General features: G+C 44.6%; 1 protein-coding gene across 1 annotated transcript in view; it reads right to left on the reverse strand.

Annotated features, from left to right (window-relative positions):
- The window catches only part of pigk (phosphatidylinositol glycan anchor biosynthesis, class K), a 43,886-nt gene that overhangs the window by 18,132 nt on the left and 13,975 nt on the right, over positions 1–11,779 (reverse strand). Inside the window, exons 6-7 of the mRNA XM_034182599.1 lie at positions 5,612–5,682; positions 17–42 (exon numbers count right to left, since the gene is read on the reverse strand). Of these exons, the coding sequence (XP_034038490.1) occupies positions 17–42; positions 5,612–5,682 (97 nt within the window). The remainder of the gene's footprint in view (positions 1–16; positions 43–5,611; positions 5,683–11,779) is intronic.

The following is an 11,779-nucleotide window of genomic DNA, read 5'->3' on the forward strand; positions in this document are numbered from 1 at the left end:
CCTGCTCGTGTCTTACTCTCCATCACATTGTCTCAGGTCATGAGATCAAGCTCTACTTGTAGTTTCTCCTGCCAAGCTCAAACTCAGAGGTGATAGAGCTTTTTCTGTTGTTGGTCCCAGATTGTGGAATGACCTGCCTCTCTGTATCAGGCAGGCAGATTCACTTCTTGTCTTTAAATCTCACCTTAAAACATATTTGTTTTCTTTGGCTTTTGACTAGAGAGTTGATGATTTTACTGTTGTAAAGACTTATACTGTTGCCACTGTTGTCTACCATGTATCCATTTTATTTATGTCTTTATTGTACAGCACTTTGGTCAACCCTGTTGTTTTAAATGTGCTCTACAAATAAACTGGATTGGATTGGATAGACATTCTACCAAAGCATACTCAAACTGCCCGCCTTGGCCTAGCCTGTGTTTGGCTTGCCATGGCCTGGTGCAGTTACTCCTCATATTAGCTGTTTTATATACAAATAAAGACACCATCAGTCATTTCAGCATTTGCTGGTTGATACTCCTTGATGCACATCACCAGTGATCAACTTGTTCTCCAGGCAAATCCAGAGGGTGAACAAATAAGTATGTTTGACATCATAGCATGAACAATGGAATTAGTGTGTGTGGGCGAGGCATCATGATGGTGTCTCCACACCGTGATGTCGGTCAGCCATTGGCAAAGGAATTGTTTAACTGCTCAATCCTAATGACAAAGGTATTTCATCAACTCAATCCACAGCTCCAGCACACAAATTACCTTACGTTTAGTGTATTATTCAACAACCTTTAACCTTTTAATGACAATGTTTCTGGAAAATGTGACATGGTAAAAAGGTGACCTATGCGTGGAAGTAAATAACTACCTAAAGTCATTCCAGGGTAAAACATACTGTGTGCATGATGAAGACTGTACATATCCATTAATATAACTCCCTAAGAAGTGCAATTCACTTAATGGAAGGCCCATTTCTCATTTAGAAATAAATAAATAAATACATACACTATATTCATTTAGAAATGGGTGAGAGTAGAAGCAATATTAAGGGAAGGATGACATCAGGGAACAGCAGACATCACACACATATTGTCAGCTTCTCCAAAGAGCCTCCTCTACTTCTCTAAGCAGTCAAGATAGCTGAAAAAAGTGGATTAAAGCAGAACTACATTTAATAAGTATATGATCTGGTACCTGTCTGAAGATGCAGGGCTCACTGCAGCCGTCATACGGTGCATTCAGAAAGTATTCACAGCCCTTCACATTTTGTTATGTTACAGCCTGATTCCAAAATGGAGTAAATAATTTTTCCCCTCAAAATTCTACTCGCAACACCCCATAATGACAACATGAAAAAAGTTGTTTTATATTTTTGCAAATTTATTAAAAATAAAAAAGTAAGAAATCACAAGTACCCAAGTATTCACATCCTTTGTTCAATACTTTGTTGATGCAAATTTGGCAGCAATTACAGCCGCAAGTCTTCACAAATATGATGCCACAGATTTGGCGCACATATCATTTGGCAGTTTTGCCCATACCTCTTTGCAGGACCTGTCAAGATCCATCACGCTGGATGGGGAGCATTGGTGCACAGCCATTTTCAGATCTCTCCAGAGATGTTCAATCAGATTCAGGTCTGAGCTCTGGCTGGGTGACTCAAGGACATTCACAGCGTTGTCCTGAAGCCACTCCTTTGATATCTTGGCTGTGTGCTTAGGGTCACTGTCTTGCTGAAAGATGAACCGTCACCCCAGTCTGAGGTCAGAGCAGATTTTCATCCTGGATGTCTCTGTACATTGCTGCATTCATCTTTCCCTCAATCCTGACTTGTCTCCCATTTCCTGCTGTTGATAAACATCCCCAGGACATGGTTTTTGCCACCACCATGCTTCACTGTAGGGATGGTGCCTGGTTTCCTCCAAACATGATGCCTGGTATTCAAGTCAAAGAGTTCAATTGTTGTCTCATCAGACCAGAGAATTTTGTTTCTCATGGTCTGAGAGTCCTTCAGGTGCCATTTGGCAAACTGCACGTGGGTTGCCATGTGCATGTTACTAAGGAGTAGCTTCTGTCTGGCCACTCTACCATATAGGCCTGATTAGTGGATTGCTGCAGAGATGGTTGCCCTTCTCCAAGGTTCTCCTCTCTCCACAGAGGAATGCTGAAGCTCTGACAGAGTGACCTTCTGGGTTCTTGGTCACCTCCCTGACTAAGGCCCTTCCCGCCTGTTCGCTCAGTTTAGACAGGTGGCCAGCTCTAGAAAGAGTCCTGATGGATCTGAGCTTCCATTTACAGATAGGACTGTGCTCACTGGGACCTTCAGCAGCAGAAATGTTTTTGTACTAGGCATGTGGAGATTAATACTGTCAACACCATGATACAACACCTGACACAAACATTGGGCATTCAGTTAAAACATCATTGTGCATATCACCTACAAAGTGCAGGACTCGTGGAATGAACTAATGGGACAATCAAGTCCAGGCTCAGGAAAACCATGGCCGAAACAAGACGACCCTGGCCTGAATGTCTGGACCTGGTAAAATTATATATGCACATCACACCCACGCCACAAGGGCTGTCACCTTTTGAGATTTTGCATGGTAGACCTTATCGCCTCCCACTCTTTGGATCAGATTTACAAAAGGCAGATGACAAATTGACCTTAGCAGATTTTATGAAAAAGATACTTCAGGAAAAGGATGTGTTAAAAGCACAGTTACTGCCGACTGATTCTCTGTCTCCACAGGATACCAAAACAGTGAAGCCAGGAGACTACGTGTTTACCAAGGTCATAAAAAGGAAAAACTGGTCCAGCCCACGGTGGGAAAGCCGGTTCCAAGTATTGCTGACCACACCAACAGCCGTGAAGATCGATGAAAGACCTTCATGGATACATCTAAGTCACTGTAAGCTGCAGCGTGTGCCTATAACCACAAATGAGTAAAGGGGAAGTCTGACTACAAAGGGGATTCACCGTATAGTGGTATCTCGTCTCAACGTCAGTGAAGCAGGGAAATCCTTACTCACTTAGAGTGGCTTATAGGTGACGCTGTGGCCTAGCACCAATGGCTGAACCGCAAAATACGCCCAACCCACGTGCCAGGTGCCGTGGCTGTGGGCGAGTCTAGTAGGTAGTCTGGTGTGTTGTGATCTTAGCATGTTTTTGTCTACTGGGATACCTACTGTGGCAGACGTGGAAACGACCTCCCCCTTCTGAAACTGATCTCGATGAATCAACCCCTGTTCAACCTCTCACCCGAAGAGAAAAACGATACATCGACCACCCTGACGAACCACAACACCCTTACCATACCAACATGTGGTGGCGCTACGTGAATTACACTTCACATCTGGTGAACCGTACCGACTGTTATGTCTGTACTCATATGCCTGTTTCCACCACACATAATGGACTACATGCTACTCCAATGTCTCAAGCTAATACTGATTGTTTGATGGGCCTGTCAACCTACCCAAGAAATTATTCTGTACCTCTGAACAAAACCACTGCGTCTCCCTTGGTGAGAAAGAACTGTACCGATTCCGGTTTACCTCCTATGTTATCATGGCCCCAGGTGCAGGACCCCTTACTGATAACTGATATAATGCCTTATCATAGCTTTGATTATTGCGTAAATGGGAATGGCTCAAACCTGCTTTGGTGGCTTCCACCTCACTCCTGCAATTTTACTTACACCTTCTGCGACTATGTAAATCGAACAGCAAAAAATGAATGCAACAGAAATAAAACCTGTAAACAGGATAAAACCCAATGGAACAAGGCTCGCCTCGTCAGGGACGCAGACCGTTTCTGGTGTAACACCACCCAGGCCCCTTACATTAAGCGCTGTTACTGTGCAGCCATAGCGCCAACCCAGAAGGGCACAAGAGCCCGTACTGATTACTATTGGCTATGCGGGACCAACGTTTACACTCACCTTCCTCTCAATTGGGGTGGAAGATGTGGAATGATTTATTTACACGAACCAGTGATACATATTCCTAAAGACCAATGGTCCGAAGCCACCGTCAAGTTCCGTGAACCACATAATGTTTGCGTTAAACAAGAACTGTCTGATACCAGCCATATTCCTAGTGATAAAAGAATATTCCATCAGGGATGGAGGTCACTATTCGGCATGCTTCCGCATGTTGGCGACAACCTCGTAGCTCTAGAAGTTGAGTTCACCCGCTGGAAGTTTCTGCAATTCATGAACTCCACACTCGAGATGGCCAACGCAACTGCCGAAGAAATTAGGGCCCTGCGACTGATGGTACTACAAAACCGTATGGTTCTTGATCAGCTGACCGTACCCTCCGGTGGAGTGTGTGCTTTGGTGGGCACAGCGTGCTGCACCTTTATCCCGGACAACACAGCTGACGGAGGTGCCATCACCCGAGCCCTACAAGCGATGACAGAGGTCCGTGACTCTGTCCAAGCAACAATGTCATCGCCTAGCTGGAGTTTCTGGTCATGGTTTACATCAGGAAGTTGGTGGCAACTTCTACTATGAGCTTTAACCCCTCTATTGATCATTGTTGCAGTTTTTGCACTCTTACTTTGCTGCATAGTGCCTTGCCTCCGTTCCATGATTGTAAAATTAGTCTCCAACACCTTTGTCCAATGTAATGTCGTACAGCGAGACCTCCATCGAGAAACTACCCATTTCCAACCATTGTCAACCGATAATTTTGAGCAGGAACCAGAATATGATGTCCGCCAATCGCCATATGCCGATGCCCGGCCGTATCAACCACCTGATTATGAGGTCGATATTCCTGAGAGTTCTGACAGCACCCTGTAAACAATAAAAGACACCACATAACGATTTAAAATCTCTATCATTGGTTCACTGTCATTTTGTCTTCCTGTTTTTGGTTACTATATTCATCTCCGCATTCGTCTATGATGTTATAACTGAAAATGTTCTTAACAAGTGGTTGTGATTAATGTATTGGATGTGGTTGAGATGTAATAAACGATAAACAGGAGGGATATGTTAGATAAAATGTACTGTACAAACATGTTATCATTTATTATCTTTTATTACATCTGCTCGTTTATATTGTTCCTTTTGTATCTTAAATTCTGCAAACTGTTTCTCTCAGATATTCCCAGATAGATAGCACAGCTGCAGGTCAGCCTGTTTGCGGTTTGACATTTAGCAAGCTTCAGCAAAACCACTCACTCTGTACCTAAGATCAGAATGTTTCAGTTGATTGCATACGTATCTGCACATGACTAATAGCACATGTTGTAACCACACGCATGTGGACTCATGTAGCCCCCACCCTTATCTTTGTTTTTTTACACACAATAAAAGAGCCTCGCAGAGGATGTCACAGTTGGAGAACTGCACATAGCAAGCTCTGCTGCGTCTCCCCTTTGCAAAGCTCACTAAAGACATCTCAACTCTCTGAGTTCTTGTCTCAAGTGTCATTTCTTGTATGTCCAGGCGAGGTCAAACCTGACAAATATGAATCGGTATCAAGATACAAACATGCACAATGCGAGTGTATCAATTCATTCAGTGTGCATCGAATCAATTAACAGTCGAAATTGCCATTGCATTGCTCGCTGTGTGCTTGTATTGATTTTTTTCCGAGGCACATTGAATGCATCATCCCTGCTTCGCATTTTGTTTTGAACACAGGCGGAAGCCAGAAAGCACATTTCTACCACAACAAACATGGAAGTCCACGAGTGGTTGGAGATTTTTCACACACCTAAAACATTTAAATCAGGCATTTGGAGATACTTTGGCTGTTTTAAAAAAGATGGGAAACTTCACATGACGCAGGTCATTTGGAAAGAATGTCGTGCTGCTAAACATATGACTGTTGCTGCTCCACTCGGGTATTCTAAGATTGTAAACCTCCAGCAAAATTCTGGTGAGAAAAGTATCTCAAATTACTTTTGCCAAGGCGGTACTCTGTCAATGAGTGACTCACTTTAAGTCACTCATTGAGAGTGATGACGCCTTGCTGTTTAAGTTCTGACAGTGTGATGAAGCAGATTTCACACATGAGGAAACTGATTCCTGTTCCATAATGTTGAATCTGGTAAATTTGCTGCTTATAAGGAGTAAAACAAATCCTCTGCCTCTAGCAGAATCAGAAGAAGAAAAATACTATAGTACCATACCACAGGTATTTTAAATTTTTGGTATAATTTCTTTGCATCATGTTGAGTTGCATCGTATTGCATTGTGAGGAATTGAATTGGCATCAAATCGGGAACAGGGGTAAATCGAATCGCTATGTGTATCCGTATCGTATTGAGATACGTATCAAATCGTTGTCAGTGATGAGATTCACATCACTATTCTGTACCCTTCCCCAGATTTGTGCCTTGAGACAATCCCGTCTCTGAAGTCTACAGACAGTTCCTTTGACTTCATGCTTGGTTTGTGCTCTGACATGCACTGTCAACTGTGGGACCTTATATGTAGACAGGTATGTGTGCCTTTCATGTCCGATCAACTGAATTTACCCCAGGTGGACTGGGGTAGAAACATCTCAAGGATGATCAGTGTAAACCTGAGCTCAATTTTGAGCTTCATGGCAAAGGCTGCGAATACTTATGTAGATGTGATTTCTTTTCTTTTTTTTTTTTTTTAATAAATTTGCAAAAATCTAAATGGGGTATTGTGTGTAGAATTGTGAGGAAAAAATGAATTTCATCTATTTTGGAATAAAGGCTGTAACATAACAAAATGTGGGAAAAGTGAAGCGCTGAGAATAATTGTTGGATCTGAACCTGAGTGGTGTTCAGTTGTTGGACCTCTGTATTAGCCAGTTTGTCCATCGTGAACACCATGTTCGAGCACAAGGGTGTCCATAAGTGCACGTGGCACCAGGACACCCTGAGCCGGATGTCGATGATCGACTTTGTAGTCATATCATCTGACCTTCGGCCACGTGTCTCGGACACTCGGGTGAAGAGAGGGGCTGAGCTGCCGACCGATCAGCACCCGGTGGTGAGTTGGATCCGCTAGGAGGAGAGGAAGCCGGTCAGACCTGGCAGGCCCAAACGTATCGTGAGGGTCTGCTGGGAACAACTGGCAGAACCCTCTGTCAGTGAGGTCTTCAACTCCCACCTCCGGGAGAGCTTCTCCCAGATCCCGGGGGAGGTTGGAGACATGGAGTCCGACTGGACCATGTTCTCCACCTCCATTGTCGATGCGGCCGCTCGCAGCTGTGGTCGCAGGGTCTCTGGTCCCTGTCGCTGCGGCAACCCCCGAGCCCGGTGGTGGACGCTGGAAGTAAGGGATGCCGTCAAGCTGAATAAGGAGTCCTACTTGTCTTTGTTGGCAGGTGGGACTCCGGAGGCAGCTGACAGGTACCGGCAGGCCAAGCGTGCTGCAGCCTGTGCGATTGCAGAGATAAAAACTCGGGTCTGGTAGGAGTTCAGGGAGGCCATGGAGGAGGACTATTGGTTGGCCTCGAAGAAATTCTGGCAAACCGTCCGATGCCTCTGGAGGCGGAAGCAGCTCTCCACCAACACTGTCTACAGTGCGGGTGGGGAGCTGTTGACCCTGACCGGGGATGTTGTTGGGCAGTGAAAGGAATACTTCGAGGATCTCCTCAATCCCATCGTCACGTCTTCCCAAGAGGAAGCAGAGACTGGGGACTCAGAGGCGGACTCATCCATCACCCAGGCCGAAGACACCGAGGTGTTCAGAAAGCTCCTTGGTGGCAAGGCTCCTGGGGTGGATGAAATCCGTCTGGAGTACCTTAAGTCTCTGGATGTTGTGGGACTGTCTCTGCAACATCGCGTGGCGGTCGGGGACAGTGCCTCTGGATTGGTAGACCGGGGTGGTGGTCCCTCTGTTTAAGAAGGGGGACCATAGGGTGTGTTCCAACTACAGGGGGATCACACTCCTCAGCCTCCCCGGTAAGGTCTATTCCAGAGTACTGGAGAGGAGAATTCGACCGATAGTCGAACCTCAGATTCAGGAGGAACAGTGTGGTGTTCACCCTGGTTACGACACACTGGACCAGCTCTACACCCTCCATCAGGTGCTCGAGGGTTCATGGGACTTCGCCCAACCAGTCCACATGTGTTTTGTGGATCTGGAGAAGGCGCTCGACCGTGTCCCTCGAGGCGCCCTGTGGGGGGTGCCCCGGGAGTACGGGGTCTGGGGTCCTTTTTTAAGGGCTATCCGGTCCCTGTACGACCGCAGCAGGAGCTTGGCTCCCATTGCCGGTAGTAAGTCAAGCCTGTTTCCAGTGCACGTCGGCCTCCGCCAGAATTTCTAGGCGCAGCCAGGGTGTAGAGGGGGTCCGGTTTGGGAACCACAGAATCTCGTTTCTGCTGTTTGCGGATGATATGGTTCTGTTGGCTTCGTCAAATCAGGACCTTCAGCGTGCACTGGAGTGGTTTGCAGCCGAGTGCGAAGCGTCCGGGATAAAAATCAGCACCTCCAAATCCGAGGCCATGGTTCTGGACCGGAAAAAGGTGCTTTGCCCTCTTCAGGTCGGTGGAGTGTCCTTGCCTCAAGTAGAGGAGTTTAAGTATCTCGGGGTCTTGTTCACGAGAGAGGAACGGACAGAGTGTGAGATCGACAGACGGATCGGTGCAGCATCTGCAGTAATGCGGTCGCTGTATCGGACCATCGTGGTGAAGAGAGAACTGAGCAGGGGGGCAAAGCTCTCGATTTATCAATCGATCCACGTTCCAACCCACATCTATGGTCATGAGATTTGGCTCATGACCGAAAGAACAAGATCGCAAGTATAAGCGGCCGAGATGAGTTTCCTCCTCAGGGTGGCTGGGTGCTCCCTTAGAGACAGGGTGAGAACTCCTCCCAAGTGGCCGAGGTCTTGGCAGCTTTGCTTGAGCTGCTGCCCCGCGACCTGACCCCGGATGAAGCGGAAGAAAATGGATGGATGGATGGATGGATGGATGATCTTTAATACGAGCCCACAAATGGTTACGTTTTGCACCCGATGACTGAATTATAGTAAGGATAATCCATTATGCAATTAAACGCAAAACAAGCCATATTACTGCAGATATTTGTAATAAAACGTTCGCAAAGGAGCCATTCGGTCATGCTAACATTAGGTGTTCACAATGGGCAATGTGATGCTAGCAACTAAAACATGTTTTCAAGACACGTGAACGAGCAGATTTAATCATGGCTTTAAGGCGATCACCTTGGGCACATCATCAGCCAGTCTGAAAATAAACTTAACACTTACAAATAAATAATAAAACTTCTTTAAGTTTATGTGTGTGCAGACTTTTGTTTAATGAAAAATGTTTAAAACCTGCCAGCTACTCTTCACCCGGGTGAAGACTGGTACCTCTGCATTAATTGATAAATTCTCCAAAGCTACTGAACAACAATTACATCAAACATTCTCAGAGAGCACAGCAACTACACAAAGTATCAGACACAAAGACAAAAGGTTACGTGGGCTTTTAAACAGTTATGTTCACAAACAATAAAATATAGGGACTCATTTTGAAGAAAAAGAATATGTTCCCATGTTGAGCTTGATCTGTGACATTGATCACTGGCCAAACGTAAGCAAAATCAAATGACTTCTTCCCATTCAAGGGTAAAATGTATCTGCCAACTTTCAAGATTGAATTAGATGCTTTTAAGGTATCTTGTTTAAATAAATACAGACAGTTACACAAAGACCAAAGCTATCACACGAGCCTACATAATAATGCAAACAAAATAATGCAGATAAAATCTTCATTCAGCAGTCTAGAGGGAGTCAATTATATATATATATATATATATATATATATATATATATATAGAGCAAAAAAGTACATATGTAGAGCAAAAAAGTATTTATTCAGCCCCTGATTGTGCAAGTTCTCCTTCTTAGAAAGATGAGGTGTAATTTTCATCATAGGTACACTTCAACTATGAGAGACAAAATGAGAAAAAAAAATACAGGAAATCACATTGTAGGATTTTTAAAGAATTTATTTGTAAATTATGGTGGAAAATAAGTATCTGGTCAATAACAAAAGTTCAACTCAATACTTTGTAACATAATCTTTGTTGGCAATGACAGAGGTCAAACGTTTCCTTTAAGTCTTCACCAGGTTTGCACACACTAGCTGTTATTTTGGCCCATTCCTCCATGCAGATCTCCTCTAGAGCAGTGATGTTTTGGGGCTGTCGCTGGGCAACACGGACTTTCAACTCCCTCCACAAACTGTCTATGGGGTTGAGGTCTGGAGACTGGCTCGGCCACTTCAGGACCATGAAATGCTTTTTACAGAGCCACTCCTTCAGTGCCTGAGCGGTGTGTTTAGGATCAATGTCATGCTGGAAGACCCAGCCATGTTGCATCTTCAATGCTCACTGATGGAAGGAGGTTTTGGCTTAAAATCTCACAATACATGGCCCCGTTCATTCTTCCTTTAACAAGGATCAGTCATCCTGTCCCCTCTACAGAAAAACAGCCCCAAAGCATGATGTTTCCACCCCCATGCTTCACAGTAGGTATGGTGTTCTTGGAATGCAACTCAGCATTCTTCTACTTCCAAACATGACAAGTTGCATTCTTACCAAAATGTTCTATTCTGGTTTCATCTGACCACAATATTCTCCCAATCTTCTTCTGGATCATCCATATGCTCTCTGGCAAACTTCAGACAGGTGGAGGACAAGTACTGGCTTAAGAAGGAGGACATGCCTGGCACTGCAGGATTTGAGTCCCTCTCTGTGTAGTGTGTAGCCTTTGTTACTTTGGTCCCAGCTCTTTGCAGGTCATTCATCCGGTTCCAGTGTGTAGTTCTTGGATTTTTGTTCACCGTTCTCACGATCATTTTGACCCCACGGGAGGAGATCTTGTGTGGAGCCCCAGATCGAGAGAGATTATCATTGGTTTTGTATGTCTTCCAATTTCTTACAATTGCTCCCACAGTTGATTTATTCACACCAACCTGCTTGCCTGTTGTAGATTCACTCTTCCCAGCCTGGTGCAGGGCTACAATTTTCTTCCTGGTGCCCTTCGACAGCTCTTTGGATTTGGCCATGGTTGAGTTTGGAGTCTGACTGTTTGAGGCTGTGGACAGGTGTCTTTTAAACAGATAATGAATTCCAACAGGTGCAATTAATACAGGTAACAGGTGGAGGACAGAAGAGCTTCTTAAAGAAGTTACAGGTCTCTGGGAGCCAGAAATCTGACAAAGAATTGACAAAGAAATTCTTTAAAAATCCTACAATGTGATTTCTTGGATTTTTTTTCTCATTTTGTCTCTCACAGTTGAAGTGTACCTATGATGTAAATTATAGACCTCTCTCATCTTTCTAAGTAGGACAACTTGCACAATCAGGGGCTGACTAAATACTTTTTTTGCCCCAGTGTGTGTGTGTGTGTGTGTGTATATATATATATATATATATATATATATATACACATATATACACACACACACACACGAGGTCTGTCCATAAAGTATCGTACCTTTTTATTATTTTTTTTTAAACTATATGGATTTGATTCATATGTTTTCACGTCAGACAAGCTTGAACCCTCGTGCGCATGCGTGAGTTTTTCCACGCCTGTCGGTGACGTCATTCGCCTGTGACCACGCCTTGTGGAAAGAGTGGTCCCGCCCCGTCGTCGGATTTTCATTGTCTGGAAATGGCGAAATGGGGATGATTTTTTTCCATCAGAATTTTTTCAGAAGCTGTTAGAGACTGGCACCTGGAAACCATTCGAAAAATTTATCTGGCTTTCGGTGAAAATTTTACGGGCTTCACAGAGAATAAGGTCTGTTAGTACAGCTTTAAGGACC

This window comes from Thalassophryne amazonica, chromosome 12 (assembly GCF_902500255.1).
Source record: "Thalassophryne amazonica chromosome 12, fThaAma1.1, whole genome shotgun sequence".
In the NCBI taxonomy this organism is placed as follows: domain Eukaryota; kingdom Metazoa; phylum Chordata; class Actinopteri; order Batrachoidiformes; family Batrachoididae; genus Thalassophryne; species Thalassophryne amazonica.